The 19,153-nt window shown below is 51.7% G+C and overlaps 1 protein-coding gene across 1 annotated transcript in view; it reads left to right on the forward strand.

Annotated features, from left to right (window-relative positions):
• The window catches only part of SMC5 (structural maintenance of chromosomes 5), a 680,994-nt gene that overhangs the window by 298,964 nt on the left and 362,877 nt on the right, over positions 1–19,153 (forward strand). Inside the window, exon 16 of the mRNA XM_085633014.1 lies at positions 18,407–18,530. Coding sequence (XP_085489140.1) covers positions 18,407–18,530 — 124 coding nt within the window. The remainder of the gene's footprint in view (positions 1–18,406; positions 18,531–19,153) is intronic.

Consider the following 19,153-nt stretch of genomic DNA (forward strand, 5'->3'; position numbering starts at 1 on the left):
GTGTAACGTTTCAGGCTGCCACAGCAGCCCTGCTACCTTCTGACTAGCACTACTAAAGTTGATACTGTAAGTTATCAAACAACTTGTTCCGTTAAGCCCAACTTGATGCCCAAGTCAAAATCTTTTTAACTTTCCACTTTGTGCCTTAAATCCCCTGTGCCCGGCCACGGTTTCACATGGAGTCTGTCCCTCCTGAGACAGCTTTCTTTACTCCTGGGGAGACGTTCAGACGTCTCCCAGGAAAGGAGACAATCGAAGCCTGCAGGGAAGATCAGTGTTACCTCTCCCTGGCAGGAAGCCACACAGGTGTTAGCCCAAAAGGTGAGCTTCAAAGAAGAAACTGCCTTTGAAAGGCAAATGGTAAACACGTTGGAGATGGGCTGCTCTATCGTTTAGGTAGACACGCTGTCACTCTGGAAGGAAAGGAAAAGGGGAAGCCAGTTGCCAAACAGTTTTTTCAGTGATGTTTAGCCCCTTCGGTAGCCACACGTCTGGGTTGGGCTAGGGAGCTCTAAACAACAAAAGAAGGGTTCTGCCTTGTTGGAGGTTGGCAGAATGGTGAATTCTGGGATAAACAGATGCCACACTTTGCAGGAAGTGGTCATCTGGAGGGAGGGAACCTAGTAGCCCATTTGCTACTTACTGCATCTACCCCCAAGGAAATTATCTGGGTGTTAAAAGAGCACCCAGAACTCCGATCTCGATGGACTGGAGAAGAGGACCGAAGAAGGACTGCTCTGCTGCCCAAAGGACCAGGTGAAGAGAGGTTGCACTGTCATGGACTGCATCTGCTGAACCTAGTGGCTGGCAAAGAAGGGACTGTGCTGTGTGCTACTCATGAAGAAGTTGGTCTGTGCCCAGCTGAAGCAAGAGACTCCAAGGGTCATGGCGGAATCAGATTTCCTTATCCTGCACTCCACCTCGGAGAGTCTGGTTTCCAAGGCCTCTACCTCCAAAGTTAACTCTGGTGCGTTCCCTGCCACCCCATCGAAAAGTGAATCCAAGAGGCAGGCTACTTTTGGCAAAATCATGTTTGTTTCCGCCAGACTTGTACTGCAGTGGATGAACACCGCGTGCCTCTATGGCTGATACACCCACACATTTTAGGATTTGGTTGCGCAAGTGCTGCCCATGGTATTGGAGAAGGCCTGAGCCATACTGGCCCAGGCTATTGCTGAAGGCAAGGATGCGTCAAAGTTCACCACTTGCTGTGGACTGTATATGACCTACTGTCCAGGCATCCCACATGTACCCGTCTTTCGATAGCTCCCGTCGCTTCAGCGATAAGGCAAACTCCGCACTGGACCAAGTTAAGCACAGCCAGGCCACTGCCCTGTCGCTGGGTCTCTACATTGGCCCACATCAACCCCATTCTGTCTTTCACCCCTCCCAAGGCTATTGTGGGGGCTACCATCTGTGTCCATTACTGCCAAGCCAGCAATGCCTACTGGCTCTCCAGTCCTTTTGCGGCCACGGACGTGGATCTTACAAGCCTTGTGGGTTACACAGTCAGAGGTCTTACCCATCCACCACTCCCGTTAGCCACATCCTCACAATCCATTTAGTTTGCTCTCTTACTATCACCGGCACCCAGTGGGTGGCATGATCCAACATCAACTGCCCCACTGGCAGTCCATAACATCGAACAAGCGGGTACTTCAAATTGTTCAGCAAGGGTATCCCTTTCTTAGAGCGCCCGCCACCCATGCCACCATCCTCACACCGTCCTAAATCTTGTCCTCACTTTCCTTATGTGCACTCCCTTTGAGCCCTTGCACAACTGTCCTCTCAGGCTCTTTACCATCAAGACGGACTTCCTGGTGGCAAAAACATCTGCCCAGAGGTTCAGTGAGTTTCAGGCCTTGCTATCCAAACCTCCTTATCTGAAAATCTACCCAGACAAACAAATACTTCGTACAAGACCTTCCTTTCTCCAGAAAGTGGTCTATCAATTTCATGTAGGCCAATCCATCACTCTGCGTACTTTTTACGCTCCACTGCATCCCTACGAGGAAGAGTAGCCACTTAACCATTTGATCCTAAAAAGAGGGTTGTCACTCTACCCTGATCGCACACGAAAGTTACGGGTGGACAACCAACTCTTCATGTGGTATGTCAGAGGAAAGAAAGGAGGGCCATCTTTGGATGGATCATCCTCTCTTATCAAAATCTGTTACGCTCTACCTAAGAAGCAACCCATTCTGGGTTTGCGTGCTGTTTCCACCAGAGCTAAAGCTGCAACCACTGCAGAGCTCCGGTCCTAGACATCTGCCAGGTGGCAACATGGGCTTCCCTGGAAACATTTACCAAGCACTACTGCCTGGACAATCTGAAAGAAAAAAGTTAGTTAGATTCCTCACCTTAGAAAATCCCCTGGCGTCAGACTGGATCCGGAAGATTTTTGTAGCAATACCCCTTGCGCGTCGCTAGGCGCGTCTGCGGCTCCGCGTCCGTCGTTGGCGTCGTGCGCCGGAATGACATCGTCGGAGTACTTAGACGCCGCCCTCGCGCGCTGACGTCAGTTCTTCTTTTTTCCGCGCCTGTAAGCGCCGATCCGGGAGAGCTACCCCTTTAGTCATTTTTTGACTAACTTTTTTTTACTCTTTTTGGTCACTTTCTCGAATCTGGTGCCGGTAGGATGCCTGGTTTCAAGGCCTGCGACGACTGTCACCGACTGATGTCGGTGACCGATCATCACCGCCGGTGCCTGTACTGTTTGGGCCTCGACCACGACGCGGAGTCGTGCTCCGATTGTATGGCCCTGACCTCGAAAGCTAGGCGGGAGCGGTCCCGTAAGCTTCTCGAGCTTCGCCACTCGGCTCCGCGCCCCTCTCGATCCCGGTCCAGGAGGAGGTCCAAGGATCGGTCGCGGAGCCACACTCGACATCATCGCTCGTCTGGCTCGAAGTCTTCGGGTAAGTCGAAGCGCTCCAAGAAGTCCAAGAGGCGACACCACTCTTCGGACTCCCCTCGCCGGTCGCGTTACTCGGCCGAGGGTCAGGGTGGTTCCACCCCCGCGGCTCCGCCGGAGCCGCAGGTGCCGCGCACGTTCCCATACCCGCCGGTCCCTGGGACTGACGCAACGCCGGCCGAGGTCAGTGCCTTCCTCTCGGCCATGAGGAGCCTGGCCCCGCCGTCGACGCCTGCTGGCGCGCCTTCGGGCCCCGCGGACTCGACTGGGTAACCTTGCGTGCTGGCGGCTCCGGCGCCGCTGGTCCCCGAGGGGCCCATGCCTGGGCCCCCGTCGATGCCAGTCGACCTCGTCGCGCCTCCTCCGCCGGCGTCGACACCGGTGCCACCTCCGACGCCGACTCCGGTCGACGTCGATCCCCGGTTCAGCCCCTGTCAGGTCCCGACGCCGGTGCGGCACCGCTCGACGCCGCTAGAGACACATATTGTCTATCGTCCGGCTCCGATCATTCCTCCTGTTTACCAGGAATCGGATGACGGGGGCGACTGGGAGGGGTTGTGGACCCTTTGGCCCTTCAGGGCCAACTTTCACAGGACTGGGCAGATGAACTGTGGGAGGCCAGTGGTTTGGATACCTCACCGGACACTGGATTCATCTCTCCTCCGACTGTGGCTTCGGAGGAGGGTGCAGCTTTTTCTGTGGTGCTGCGCAAGGCGGCCGCGGCCCTTGGGCTTGAGCTGCCTGCTGTGGCTGTGAGGACTAACATCCTCACTGAGGTGCTTCAGTCTGCCGCAAGCTCCACTGAGCCTCTGCTGCAATTCAATGAGGCCCTCATTGATGTTCTGCAGGGCACTTGGTCCAAGCCCTCCACAGTCCCTCCTGTGGATAGGAAAATTGCCAGGCGCCACCGGCCTGCTCCGAGCGACCCCAGTTTTCTGTACCAACAGCCCACCCCCGAGAGTCTGGTTACCAGGCCTCTACCTCCCAATCCTTCTTCCCGTCCGCTCCTCTGGACCGGGATTCCAAGAGACTGGAAAAGTTCGGTAAAAAGCTGTTCTCCTCGCTCAGTTTGGGCATGCGGTCTTTGAACACCGCCTGTCTCTTGGACCGTTATTCCCACTCTCTGTGGGATACGGTGGAGGACGTGCTGCCCCTGTGCCCGGAGGAGGCCCGGGCACGGCTTTCCTCGGCTCTGGCCGATGGGAGAGATGCAGCGCGCCATGCCATCCGATGTGGACTCGACACTACGGACTCGCTGGGTAGGGCGATTTTTACCACGGTGGCGCTTCGACGTCACGCCTGGCTGCGGTCCACGTCCTTTTCAGGGGATGTCCAGAGCACTCTCATGGACATGCCTTTTGATGGCGCTCGCCTTTTTGGTGAGAAAGCGAACACTGCGCTGGCCCCGCGGCCACAACCTTCCGCTTTTCGCTCCTTTCGTGGCCAAGGAAGGGGCACCTCCTCATGTCCGCCTAGCCACCGGCCGCAGAACCAGCCTGCACGCGGTTGCGGACGTGGTTTCCGCCGAGGCGGTACTGGAGGACAACGCGGTCAGTCCACATCCACCCCGGCAGCATCTGCCTCAAAGCCTTCCTAGTCCGAGCTTTCAGGCCCATTCCTCGCCAGTGGGAGGCCGGGTTCGCCATCACCTGCTCCACTGGCGTACCATTACTTCGGACAGGTGGGTGCTGCAAATCGTCCGAAGGGGCTACTCCCTCCCCTTCGAGACGACCCCTCCAGCCATGCCACCGCAGCACCACCGTATCTCGGAGGATCATTTGAATCTTCTGCAAGAGGAAGTTTCGTCCCTCTTGGCCAAAGAGTCCGTCGAGCGCGTTCCGAGCCCAGAAGTAGGTCGTGGTTGTTATTCCCACTACTTTCTGGTTCCCAAGAAGGGCAAAGGGGGCCTACGCCCCATCTTGGACCTCCGGAACGTCAATGCCTTCCTCCGGAAGGAACGGTTCAAAATGTTGACTTTGGCTCAGGTTCTAGCTGCCCTAGACCCTGGAGACTGGATGGTAGCGTTGAACTTGCAGGACGCATATTTCCACATCCCCGTCCTGCCGGCCCACCGGCGTTACCTGCGGTTCACGGTGGGTCAGGAGCACTTTCAGTTCACCGTGCTCCCCTTCGGCCTTACCAGTGCCCCTCGGGTGTTCACGAAAGTGATGGCGGTGGTCGCAGCTCATCTGCGCAGATCAGGGGTTCCAGTCTTCCCCTATCTCGACGACTGGTTGTTGAAGGCGGGCTCGCCCCAGGCAGTCGTCTCCCACCTCCAGACTACGGCGGATCTCCTGCATTTGCTGGGGTTTTCCATCAACGTGCCGAAGTCACACCTGAGCCCCTCTCAGAAGCTCCTCTTCATCGGAGCGGTTCTCGATTCGGCGCAGTTGAACAGCGGGTCCGGAATATACAGGCCCTGATTCCCATCTTTCGGCCTCTATCCTGGGTTTCGGTCAGGCTAGTGTTGCGGCTTCTGGGGCTGATGGCCTCCTGCATCCTACTAGTGCATCACGCCAGGCGGCGCATGCGGGCTCTGCAGTGGGACTTGAAGTTTTAGTGGGCCCAGCATCACGGCAACCTGTCCGACCATGTCTTGATCTCGGAGGGCACTGCACAGCAGTTGCAGTGGTGGCTCACGGACCGCGATTGGGTCACGGGCTAGAGTCTCTCCCTACCCCTACCAGAGCATGTCGTAGTGACGGATGCGTCCCTCCTGGGATGGGGTGGCCATATGGGAGAGGCGGAGATCAGAGGCCTCTGGTCTCCGGCGGAGTCTCGCCTCCACATCAACTTGTTGGACCTGAGAGCGATCCGACTTGCACTGAAAGCCTGCCTTCCCTCTGTCCGGGGAAGTGTCGTGCAGGTGTTCACGGAAAACACCACCGCCATGTGGTATTGCAACAAACAGGGCGGGGTGGGGTCGTGGACCCTTTGTCAGGAGGCTCTGCGCCTCTGGACATGGCTGGAACACCAGGGCGTCACCCTAGTGGTTCAACATCTGGCGGGCTCTCTGAACGCCAGAGCAGACAAACTCAGCCGCCGGTGCATGATGGATCACGAATGGCGTCTGAACTCCGAGGTGGCGCAAGGTCTCTTTCAGCAGTGGGGAGAGCCTTGGTTAGATCTATTCGCCACCGACGAGAACGCGCAATGTCAGCAGTTCTGCGCGTTGGAATTTCCAAGGCGGCACTCGCTCGGCGACGCTTTTCGTCGCGAGTGGAGTTGCGGTCTGTTGTACGCCTTTCCGCCTATACCACTTCTGCCCAGAGTGCTGAAGAAGATCAGGCGCGACCGGGCCCAAGTCATCTTGGTGGCTCCGGATTGGGCACGAAGGTACTGGTATCCCGAGCTACTCAGTATGTTGACCGATCCTCCGATACGTCTGCCCCTTCGGGAGGATCTTCTTTCGCAGCAGCAGGGGACAGTCCTCCACCCGAACCTGTCCAGCCTCCACCTCCATGCGTGGAGATTGAGCGGCGGCAGTTGATGCCATTTGACTTGCCTCCTGAAGTCTGTGATATCATTCTGGCAGCCAGGCATCTCTCCACAAAGACGGTATACGCCTGCCGGTGGAACAAATTTGTGGCATGGTGCACAGCAAAGGCTGTGGATCCCCTTTCTGCCCCTCTTTCTGAGGTTCTCCTCTTTCTTCTTTCTTTGGCCCAGCAGGGCTCTGCCCTGGGCACCTTGAAAGGTTATCTTGCTGCCATCTCTGCCTTCTTACGGCTTCCTGATCAGCCCTCTCTTTTCAAGTCCCCTGTAGTGTCACGCTTTCTTAAAGGCATTACTCACACGTTCCCTCCTGTCCCTTTCGTAATGCCTCAGTGGGACTTGAATATTCTCCTAACATTTCTGATGTGCGCTCCCTTTAAGCCTCTTCACAATTGTCCTCTTCGTCTTCTGACTCTTAAGACTGCTTTCCTGGTAGCCATCACCTCGGCTAGACGGATGAGTGAACTCCAGGCTCTATCGTCCAAGCCTCCTTTTCTATCTGTTCATCCGGACAAGGTTGTCCTTCGGCCTCGTCCTTCCTTTCTACCGAAAGTGGTGACCCCCTTTCATCTTGGGCAATCTGTCACCTTGCTCACCTTCTTTCCGCCTCCGCATCCTTCCAAAGAGGAAGAGCGGCTCCACCGTCTGGACCCAAAACGCGCGCTCCTTTTATTTGGACCGCACGAAACAGTTCCGGGTGGACGACCAGCTTTTCGTTGGCTACGTGGGTGCTAAGAAGGGGAAAGCTGTGCACAAACTGACCATCTCCCGTGGGTCGTTTTGTGTATAAAAACCTGTTATTCCTTGGCAAAAAAGGTCCCTCCTGTTGGCCTGCGAGCCCATTCTACTCGGGCCACAGCGGCTACTACTGCTTTGGGACGGGGAGTCCCTTTGCAGGACATCTGTCAGGCGGCGACGTGGGCTTCGCTGCACACGTTTGCCAGGCACTATTGCCTAGACAGCCAAGTCCGGAGGGATGGCTTCTTTGGCCGTTCTGTCCTCCAGGACTTTCTGGTGTGATCTTGGTTCGCAGACCCACCACCGGGGTTGGTATTGCTTGGGTATCTATTCTAAGGTGAGAAATCTAACTAACGTGTTTCTTTCAGATGAACAAGTTACTTACCTTCGGTAACAATGTATCGTAAGAAACATTAGTTCTGTAGTAGGGGATCCCTGTGTATAGTCATAATCTATGAATAGTCCCGCCCATGTGCGGGAACCCCGGAGCAATCAAAATATCTCTTAAGCTGTCCTGCATTTGCAAACCTGCAAAGACACTTAAGAGACAGACAAAATAATACAGCCTAATTAACAATATGGCTGCACTGGCCAGCACTTCATCTGAAGTGAACACAAAAGCCAAAATAAAGTTTAAATGTCATTTTTATTCACATCTGACATGTTCCTTTATTGTAACACACTCCCTTCACCAAAATCCCTTTAAACAATAGAGAGGAAGGGGTGGACAGACAAGCCCTATAGGCTGTCATTATGTGTCTGCTAAAAGGATACCGTGCCTTTAAGGAACTCTCCAGAGACCCCCGGGTATCCCAGGATGCACAGCCAAAGCAAGTTACTTTCAGTTCTTTTTTCCGGCTCCTGCTAGCAGGACCCTGGAGCTTGAGCTCTACCCTTTTGGGTGGATATTTGGATAAAAATTGGTTTTTTTGATAAAAGAAGTTGTTCATTCGACATCTAGAGCCTTTCTCTGCTGCATCCTGCAATTTGGTGCAGTTTGACCCACTCTTAGCATGGCTTTATTTGATAAATGCCCTGAGTGTGGGAGGAAAATGGCCAAGACGGACCCACATGATGTCTGTATTCTCTGCTTATCATCTTCACATGTCCCTGCTACATGTGACATCTACAAGACCTTCTCCAAGAGGACCCTGAGAGACAGAGAGAAGATTCGCCTTCAGGGACAGGAAAAGCAGAGAACAGGTGGGACTTCGGGGCATGGAGGATCTCATTCCCCTTCCTCTGCCCATGCTTCAGCCACTGGAGGGACCTCCGGGCAGAAAAAGGAGCAGAAACGACACCTACCGGCTAGTATATCGCGTTCGACGTCGAAGGCGACGACGTCGACGGCGAGAGGTACAGCACCGGTGTGTTTGCCGTCGATCCCGGCGTTCTCGACGTTCGACGTCGAGAGAGGGGCCGGCGAGACCTAGGACTAGGTCGACGTCGAGGATTCCACAGTCGACGTCGACACACCATCGACGTCGGACCGAGCCCCACAGACAGCGCAGCTCGCCGTCGAGGCAAACCTGCTCGTCACCTTCGCCGTCAGCTCCTGGATCGACGCCATCGACACCGAGACACCGGCGACTGCCGTCGAGGCGAAGGAGATCGCCGTCGAGGCACAGATCGCCGTCGAGGCACAGATCGCCGTCGAGGCACAGATCGCCGTCGAGGCACAGATCGCCGTCGAGGCGAAGGAGATCGCCGTCGAGGCACAGATCGCCGTCGAGGCGAAGGCGATCGCCGTCGAGGGGCCGCCGTTCGACGTCGAGGGGCCGCCGTTTGCAGTCAACGGCGAGGAGGAGCCGCACGAGGTCGACGCTCAGTTCGACGTCGAGGACATCGGGTAACACTTCTTCGGTGATTACGATATCCAGTCGTGGATCTAGGAGAAGAGGGCGCTCCCCCTCGTTTACTTCAGCACGGGATAGGCCCGCCAAGAAGAGAAGGGTGGACGGAAGTCCGGACAGTGCTAGTCCGGGTTCTCCTGCAAGGAGTGATGGAACTCCGCAGCCTCTCCCTCAGCCGCTGCCTCAGAAGCCTCAGAAGCCTCCTACGCCTCCTCCACCTCCTCCTCCTCCTCCTCCTCCTCCCCCTCCTCCTCCTAAGCGACCTACGCCGCCTCCCCCACCGCCGGTGCCTCAGCTCCCGCCGTCTCCTCGGCTACCGGTGATTCCTAAGGCCCCACGCAGACTGAGATCACGCTCTCGATCTCGCCAGAGGTCACGGAGCAGACACAGATTGTCCACTCACACAAGGCATGGAGGACGGAGATATAGATCTCGTTCCAGAGGCACGAGGTATACGGACTCCTCAGGCAATGGACGGCTTTCCCCCTCGTTGTCGGAAACGCCGCCTACTAGAATCTCGCCGGTGGATGATATTGCCACTTTCCAGGATGTACTGATGAGGGGGGCGGCGAAATTGGGAATGTCAGTGGCAGTGCCGGTTCCCACTACCTCTGTGATATTTGAGACATTGCACAAGGCTCACCTGTCACGCCCCCTCCTTTCTTTGGTTCCAGGTTTGGAGGAACCAGCCATGGAGGTCTTCTTGACACCAGCCGTGGTGAAGTCTGCTCCCTCACGGTTGCAGAAAAAGTACAGGGCCCCTGATTCGGACCCGGCGTTCCTCAGGGTGGACCCTCCCCCGGACTCTGTCATTGTGGTTGCGGCGCGGAAACAACACTCCACGACGCCCTCTTCCACGGCTCCTCCGGATAAGGAGAGTCGCAAGATGGACTCCTTGGGGAGGAGAATGTGCTCTACGTCGGCCACGACTATGAAGGCTGCTAGCGCCTCCGCTCTGCTGGGTCGCTATGACCGATCGCTTTGGGACTCCCTACAACAGTTTGCTGTCTCCCTACCTAGGGATAAACGGTAGGACTTCCAGGAGGTGCTGAATGAGGGCATGATGGTCTCCAACCAGATCATCAGTGCAGCGGGGGATGTATCGTTGCTGGCGGCCCATGGGTACTGTCATGGAGTACACATGAGGAGACATTCCTGGCTGAGGCTTACCTCTCTAAAGCCCGAAGCGCAGCAAAAGATTGCTAACTTGCCTTTCTCTGGCACGACGTTGTTCGGGTCTCATGCGGATGACGAAATGGCCCGCATAAAGGCCGAAGCAGAAACCCTGAAGGCCATGGGGTTGGAAAAACCCAAGGAACAGAAGAGGTCATTCCGTTCCTATGGCAGGCGTTATTCTAAACAACGCGGCCAAGGGCGTCAGTCTGGTCAACAACAACACCAACACCAGCAACAACAACAGTTCCCGAGGCAGTCCTTTCAAAAGCGCCAGAGGGGCAGAGGCCAGCATCAATCCTCGTCAGGGAACAAAGGCCCGGCCGGGTCGAAGCCCTGAAAGGTCACTTCCCCCTCATCCGTTACCCGCTCCGGTGGAGGGGAAGTATTCAATACTACCTTGCAGAGTGGAGAACAATAACTCGGGACAAGTGGGTGCTGAATATTGTTTGCAATGGGTACAGTCTTCGTTTCACCAGCCCGCCTCCGCAGATTCCACCAGTGCGCTCTCCCTACATGGTGCGCGAGCTCCAGGGGGAGGCGGACATTCTGTTAAAGAAGAAGGCGATAGAAACTGTTCCTTTGAGGCAAAAAGGAAAAGGTCTTTACTCAAGGTTCTTTCTCGACAGAAAAAAGGACAAGAACGAGTTCAGGCCTATTCTAGATCTGCGTCAAGCAAACAAGTGGATCCGCAGAGAAAAGTTCCGTATGTTGTCCCTGCATCAGATTTACCCTCAGTTGCATCGAGGAGACTGGCTGTGCGCCATAGATCTGCAGGACGCTTACTTTCATGTGCCGATCGCACAAAAGCATCGCAAGTTCCTGAGGTTTCTGGTAGGCAACAACCATTACCAGTATACAGTACTCCCGTTTGGTCTGAAGTCTGCACCAAGGACGTTCTCCAAGTGCATGGCAGTGGTGGCAGCACACTTGCGGAAGAACAAAGTGTTTGTGTATCCATACCTGGACGATTGGCTGATCAAAGCTTCCACGTACCAGGCAGCCCAGTGTCATTTCAACAGGACAGCTGCCTTGCTTCATCGCCTGGGACTGCACATCAACATGTCGAAGTCAGTGCCGATCCCTGTGCAGTGTCTCCAGTACTTGGGGGCCTCAGTCAATACTTTGAACGCAAGCATGTGTCCTTCGGAGGAGAGACGCTTATCTATCCGTTGGAAGGCCCTGCACCTCCTCTCAGCCCACTCTCCTACAGTGAAGACGGTGTCCTCTTTACTGGGGTCGATGGCTTCCTGCATCTTTCTCACCCCCAATGCACGTCTGCATATGAGGCCTCTGCAGGAATGTCTGGAGGATCAATGGGACCAGAGGCGGTGGCGTTGGGAGGACACGATTCATCTGTCCCAACACGCTCTACAGTCTCTGAAATGGTGGTGCTCCTCAGAGAATGTTTGCAAGGGGACTCCCTTTCACAAGGATATTCCGGTCCAGACCATAGTGACCGATGCGTCTCTCCAGGGCTGGGGAGCGCATTCGGGCCCTCTTCAGATTCAGGGGACATGGTCACAGACAGAGATGACTTACCACATCAACTTTTTGGAACTCAGAGCAGTACACTTGGCCCTGAAGGCGTTCCATCCCTCCTTCAAGACGAACTCCCTGCTAGTTCAGACGGACAATACTACTACCATGTATTACCTCAACAAGCAGGGGGGCTCCCGTTCACGCACGCTGTCTCGGGAGGCACAGACGATCTGGAATTGGCTGGTGGCCAGGAACCTATCGATCACGGCAACCCATCTGCCGGGAGTGCAGAATGCCCAAGCCGATGCGCTCAGCAGGCTCGTTCAAGAAAATCACGAGTGGGTGCTAAACGATGACGTGCTAAGAGACGTCTTCGCAGAGTGGGGCACTCCGGATATCGATCTGTTCGCTACGGCAGAAAACAGCAAATGCTGCGACTTCGCGTCCAGGTACTACCAACCAGGGACACTGGGGAATGCCCTATGGATCAGCTGGTCCAACAGCTTTCTCTACGCCTTTCCACCCATTCCTCTGATTCCGGCGGTGCTGATCAAGCTGTCGCAATCCAGAGCCAGGATGATCCTGATTGCTCCGGAGTGGCCGAGGCAATGGTGGTTCACCGACCTTCTTCACCGGTCTGTTCTGCCACACCGGCGCCTGCCGTGTCAGCCGGACCTTCTCACGAAGTTCGGAGGACAGATGGTTCACCCCGATCTCTCGTCCTTGTGTTTGGCAGCATGGCTCCTGAGCTAGTACAGTATGGACACTTGAACCTACCTCAGGACTGTATGGAGATCTTGAAAGAGGCGAAGAGACCGTCTACGAGGACTTCTTACGCCTATAAGTGGAAGAGATTCTGCTTATGGTGCACGGCAAAGGACATCCTGTAAAGAAGATGTTATTTTGCCTTATCTGCTGCAGTTAGCTCAATCTGGGCTTAATTTTCAGTCTATTAAAGTTCATCTCGTAGCTTTGACTGCGTATAGAAAGGGCCCTTCCCAAACCTCATTTTTTCAAATCCCTGTGATTAAATATTTTTTGGAGGGTTTGCGTAAGGTGTTTCCCCCTGTTAGACGACCTTCTCCACCGTAGGAATTGAACGTGGTGTTGTCCAGCATAATAAGGGAGCCTTTTGAACCTATTCAGAAGGCTTCTCTGCAGCATTTGTCCTGGAAGGCCGCCTTCCTTGTGGCCATTACATCGGCCAGGAGAGTAAGTGAGATTCAGGCTCTGTGTTGTCAAGAGCCGTATAGTGTATTCCATGCTTCTAAAGTGGTAATGCGTACTCATCCTAAGTTTTTGCCTAAAGTGATATCTGATTTTCATGTAAATCAAATGATAACTTTGCCTACATTTTTTTCAGCATCCCTCCTCTCCGGCGGAGAGGTCTCTGCATTCGCTAGATGTGCGTAGAGTGTTGAAATTCTATCTAGATAAGACAAAAGACATCCGCAGGTCGGATCAACTGTTTGTAAATTATGGTTCAGTAAGAACTGGTCTAGCTACCTCGAAACAGTCCATCTCCAGATGGATTGTGTCTTGTATTCAGCTCTGTTATCAGAAAGCTAATAAGACTTTAGGGGGTAAGCCTACAGCGCATTCGACTAGGGGCAAAGCAGCGACTACGGCTTTGCTTAGGAATGTCCCAATTGCTGACATTTGTAAGGCTGCCACCTGGAAGTCGGTCCATACGTTTACAAAGCATTACTGCCTGGACTCTGACGCTAGGGCAGATGCGCAGGTTGGACAGGCTTCGCTGAGGAATTTGTTTGCACAGTAATTTGTTGGTGTTCGGTTTTTACTCCACCGCTGTTTGTTGGTTGGGATGGGCTTGCCATTCTATTCATAGATTATGACTATACACAGAGATCCCCTACTACAGAAGGAGTAGTTTCTTACCTGTAACTCCAGTTCTGTAGTAGGGGTATCTCTGTTATAGTCATAAGCGACCCTCCCTCCTCCCCGGTGGAGTAACCTGACAGTATCAGGCCTGTTGTTATACACCTTCAAAAAGAACTGAAAGTAACTTGCTTTGGCTGTGCATCCTGGGATACCGGGGGTCTCTGGAGAGTTCCTTAAAGGCACGGTATCCTTTTAGCAGACACATAATGACAGCCTATAGGGCTTGTCTGTCCACCCCTTCCTCTCTATTGTTTAAAGGGATTTTGGTGAAGGGAGTGTGTTACAATAAAGGAACATGTCAGATGTGAATAAAAATGACATTTAAACTTTATTTTGGCTTTTGTGTTCACTTCAGATGAAGTGCTGGCCAGTGCAGCCATATTGTTAATTAGGCTGTATTATTTTGTCTGTCTCTTAAGTGTCTTTGCAGGTTTGCAAATGCAGGACAGCTTAAGAGATATTTTGATTGCTCCGGGGTCCCCGCACATGGGCGGGACTATTCATAGATTATGACTATAACAGAGATACCCCTACTACAGAACTGGAGTTACAGGTAAGAAACTACTCCTTAGTTAGATTCCTCACCGACCCACCCATCCTCCCCGTTCTGCGAACTGACATCTAGGGTTAAGGCTATCCTTTTCAGGGCCCTAGATTTTTTGGCACCAGTGTCGGTCTCTTGCATGGCTCTGCGTTCCTGGCGCGGAAAGCTATGTACAAGAACTGACGTCAGCGCGCGAGGGCGGCGTCTAAGTACTCCGACGTCATTCCGGCGCACGACGCCAACGACGGACGTGGAGCCGCAGACGATGCCTAGCGACACGCAAGGGGTATTGCTACAAAAATCTTCGGGATCCAGTCTGATCACTGGGGATATTCTAAGGTGAGGAATCTAACTAACTAATGTGTTTCTTACAGATACATCGTTACCGAAGGTAAGTAACTTGTTCGTTAGGAACGTAGAGATGGGCATTTTGCCTGTTTGGTCCTGCAGGACTTCCTCATGTGAAATTGGTCCACAGACCCACCTCTGAGGAGATATTGCTTTGGTATCTATTCTAAGGTAAGTAATCTGCGGCTAGAAGTCTCTATTACATGAACAAGTTACTTACCTTCGGTAACGCCTTATCTGGTACAGCTTCTATCTAGCCGCTGATTCTATACAGCCCTGCTCACAGCCCTGCTCTGTGACCGGATTTCTAGGGACAGGGCCTTCCCTTTTCAGGGCCCTAGTATTTCACATCAGGTGTCAGTGTACTTTGTCTCTCTGTGCTTCTGGCTTGGAAAGTCATGAAAAGTAACTGACGTTGGCGCACTGGAGTGGCTCCCATATGGGCACGTCACTTCTGGCGCCAACGACGCCACGCTGAGCCAATCGATGCTACCTACTGGCGTGCAGGGGGTACTGCTCAAGAAAACTTTCCGGAGCTAGTTTGGCACTTGGAGATAATTCTAAGGTAAGGAATCTGCAACTAGATAGTCTCTACAAGATAAGGCGTTACCAAAGGAAAGTATCATGTTCATCTGTTGCTGAAGAACAGTAAGGCATGTCCGCAGTCTCACTTTTTTTCAGCTTGTTTTACCATCTGTCTTTGACCATTGCTGCTATCCTGAGGTTTTTTAAATCTTTCCGCTTTGCTACTACAGCCTTCTGGCTATCATTCTTGTGTACTCCTTTATCTCCTTACTCAAATTATGTCACAGACTAGTCCTTTAACACTTTTTTCGTTGATATTTTCTTTCCAATATTCTCAACCTTGTTTTGAAAGCATTTTGATAAAATGTGATGAATAAATAAACCTGCAGTTAGGAATCAAGAACTTTTTAACCTCTCAGGTTTCTGTAAATAGTAAAACACAGAAGGATTAGATCTGTCACCACTGTTTAAGATAGGGACATTGAGGATTGTTGATAGAAAGGGTTTGGTAGTGTTCCCATTGCATATGGATTTATATTTCCCTGAGAATGTTGGCGTTGTGAATATGATGATGACCATAATAATTAAACCAAAACAGTTCGTGATAATTTTCTGCATCCTCTTTAGCCAGTTACCTGGAACCTGAGCAGCAGGATGTTCATGCCATAGATATGGGGTTTTTCCGAAGGTCTCTGTCCGCTTCAATTCTCAGGGCAGCACTATTCACCCCAGTCCAAATAGGCAGTTACCATTGCCATCCAAGTGCAGAAGGGGAAAGATAAACCCTCCTGCGATTTGTGGCAGTGAGCTTGGACAGCAGCAAAACCAGGTCAAGAAAGTGAGCTATTGTTTTATTTTTCTTAGTGCAGGGAAAAGAGCCCAGTGCTCAGATGGTCCTGCTCCACAGAGTAAACAGGGCACTGCTGTGTAATCAGATCAGGTGTCTCCCTGACAGCCAACTTGCCAGAGGAGAGGGGACATCACCTGCGTCTACCCCATGCTGCAAAATCTTACTACCTGCTCCTGAAATGCCTAGATGTCAGCCTGTCTTCTGAGAGAGGGGAGGAGACTGTCAACCCTGATGGAGGAGTGACTGTCCAGGAAGAGCAAGGTGCAGTTTGATAACTGTATGGCAGGTCTGCGTAACTGGTGTACTGTGGGGAAGATCTGTGTGCAATGGTGTCTGGAGGCCCACAACTCTCCAGTGCGTTTCCTGTTGGGAATCATGAACCCGCGGGTGACCTGAGCCACTGAACCCTATCTGTGAAGCTACAGTGCGACTTGAGTAACAGCGCCCAAATTGTGAAACTGATGCGTGGCTTGAGCCCAACTGCACCTGCACCCATTTCCAGCATGACACAGAGCTACTGTGCATTCTGAGATCTTTGCGTACCTGAAGCCATGCGCCACCATCCAACCAGCCAGGCCTGTGTGGAGGTCTTATTTGCAGTAGCCAGGCGATGTATGAATGCTCTGTTCTGTACCTGTGCAGCCTGATCATGACTCCTGCAAGCACTCGCTGACCAGCTGTGAGTAGATTCAGCTTTTCCCTGAACTGCCATCTCCGACCACAGAATCGTCACCTAGACGTGACTGGTAAGTGGGCAGAGAGGAACTGCTGGCTTGCATTTGGCCCCAGAGAAGATGAGGAACCATCGGAGGAGTCAGGCCACTATCTGACTAGCACCAGCCCATTCATGGACTGAAAGATATTTGTTGGTGTGAACGAATCAACGGAGTGTTAGAAAACTGAGAGCTAACAGAAATTTACAGGGCTAATCTGTACCTGAGGTAATTGTGCTAGCACCAGACCTAGAGAAGGAACCGCCGGGGACAGTAGCAATAAGGGGTACCGACCGACTCTAGTGGCGGGAGACTAAATGTCTTTATGTACATTTTGCTGTGTGTAATGTTTATTATTAAGGTGCATAAAGTAAGTTTCTTCTTGGAAGTCTGACACAGAGTTGGACAGTCATTTACTATTCTAATGTGTGTTTGTTGGGTACTGAGCTCGAGCACCTCCACGCTACTTCCCTAAGAGACCTGTTACTGCTCGCCATCACTACCACAAAGTTAAATGCCGAGTGCTCATACTTAGACCTGTTACAGTCATAATAGGATGCATCACTGGACATCAAAGGCAGTCGACCTGAACCCCCGGTTGAGGCTCTGTAGCCCCTGCTTGCTCCGTATCGACCCCCTTCCCTCAAAGGATTTGACATTCATTCTGTTCAATTGCCCCAGATAGTTTTTCCAGAAGATAATGACTCGGAGTCATGGAGATTTCTTCCCCCACTGGGCACAGATGGTGGTGTCTATAGCCTTCAGAATGCTAGTGGCTTGGACACTTCTCATGAAGTGGACTAGGGAGTGTCCTTCATGATCCCTCTCAGAGGAAGTGGCCTCATTCACAGCTGTCCTGTGTAAGGCATTAGAGGTCCTTAAATTACCTTTGGAAGAAAATGAGGCTAATGTCTTCTTAGAAATTCTGTTATTGCCACGCTCCGCTGTAAAGACATTGCTCCCATTCACTGAAGCCCAGATAGATTTGATTTTTGTTTACCTAGTGCAAACCAGCTCCTACTCCTGCATTGAACCCCCCCAAGTCTACGACCACCATTGCCAAGGTCTTAAAGCCCCAGAATATTTGACCACTCAAGAAAAAGGTGAGGAGTCTACGGGTAGGTGGAATAAACACCAGGGAGATCGTTATCATGGGAAAGTGGGAGGTGCTTGTGTGGAGAGAAGACTGCATTGGACACGAGGAGCATGCCACCCATGCAATGTTTATACTTACACAGTGTAAGTAACTTCATTACAGTTAAACTTGGAGGATGTGGAAAATGGGGTTTAGACATTTCTCAAGCTGCATCGAAAGCTAAATAGGGATCTGACTTCCTTTGCACTGCAGACTGGTCTGTTTGGTTTGAGGTGGTAAATTCCCACTCTGAGGTTGTTGGATTGAGTTGTGACAGTTGTGCCAAGCATGCACTGCTGGGAAATGTGGACATGTAAAAAACAAAATATATTTTAAGAGTTTAGTATTCCAACCATTTGTTGGTTTTCGAAAGCGACCGAACTAGAAAATGTAAACATCCGCGGCAAGCACCATGATTAATGATGCTCCGTCCAAGTGACAGGGCATCTTTTCAATTTCTGAAGCGTGCATTAAAATTATTCCATTTGACTTTGGGCATGTGGTTATAGTTGAGTAATCAAAATAGAATTTAAAAAAATTGGATTAGCTAGGAGCAGCCCAGTCATCATTACACTGTGAATGTGTTTTAAAGAACTTAAAGTGGTTACCTACTTCATCTATAACTCAGACTAGTCACTGGTTAAAACACTTGCATGCACTGCCAATTCCCATATTTTAAAACGGAAAAGATCAGACACTAAGTTAAAGTGCAAATGTTGTTCTTTGTTTACCCATAGCTTAAAACAGATGGAGCAGGAAGACATAGACCTGGAATTAGAAGAGCAGCGTGCAAATACCAAAATAAAAGCAATTAACGTTCAGAAGGCAAAGCTGGCTGTTGAACTCATGCAGCTCATAAAGGTACAGCTCGTATAATCTTTGCATTGTTCTAATTACAATGTCTTTATTTACTATTTCAACAGTGACGAACTATTTTTCTTTGTCTAAAGATGGATGGTGAAGTAAGAAAACAGGTAAAAGTGAGGTTCCGTTACCAGGAAAGCCAAGATAGGAATTTTCACCTTGGTTAGGTGGACAATTTAAAGAGGCTGGAAGAGGCCCTGGAATGTTCTTTTCTTCGGCGATTGCAATTGAGGCTAGTGAAAAAATTGCCAGTTCTGTAGATTGTGAAAGAAAAATGCCACAAAGCTAAATGCCTGAGAGTAGCACTTAAAAAGAATATTGTAATCTGTTTGCTTGCTTTGGTAGAATGTGAGGTAGCCTTATTGTAATTGTATTGTAATTGGATTTATATTACGCGTACTACCCCTGGCGAGGCGTTGAAGTGCTTTTTGGGCGAGTAGCACACTACTGTACCTGAACCCATAAAGGATTAGAGGTGAATTAGTATAGTGAAATATGAAAGTCTTTTGAATGGTGAATATGTTAGCCAGTTATTTGGATTGAGAAGGATAGTGGAGGGATAGAAGAGGGAAAAGCTTTGCATGTATATAGCTCTTGCTACCCCTGTTGAGGTGTTGAAG

Source organism: Triturus cristatus, chromosome 2_1 (assembly GCF_964204655.1).
Source record: "Triturus cristatus chromosome 2_1, aTriCri1.1, whole genome shotgun sequence".
NCBI classification, from domain to species: domain Eukaryota; kingdom Metazoa; phylum Chordata; class Amphibia; order Caudata; family Salamandridae; genus Triturus; species Triturus cristatus.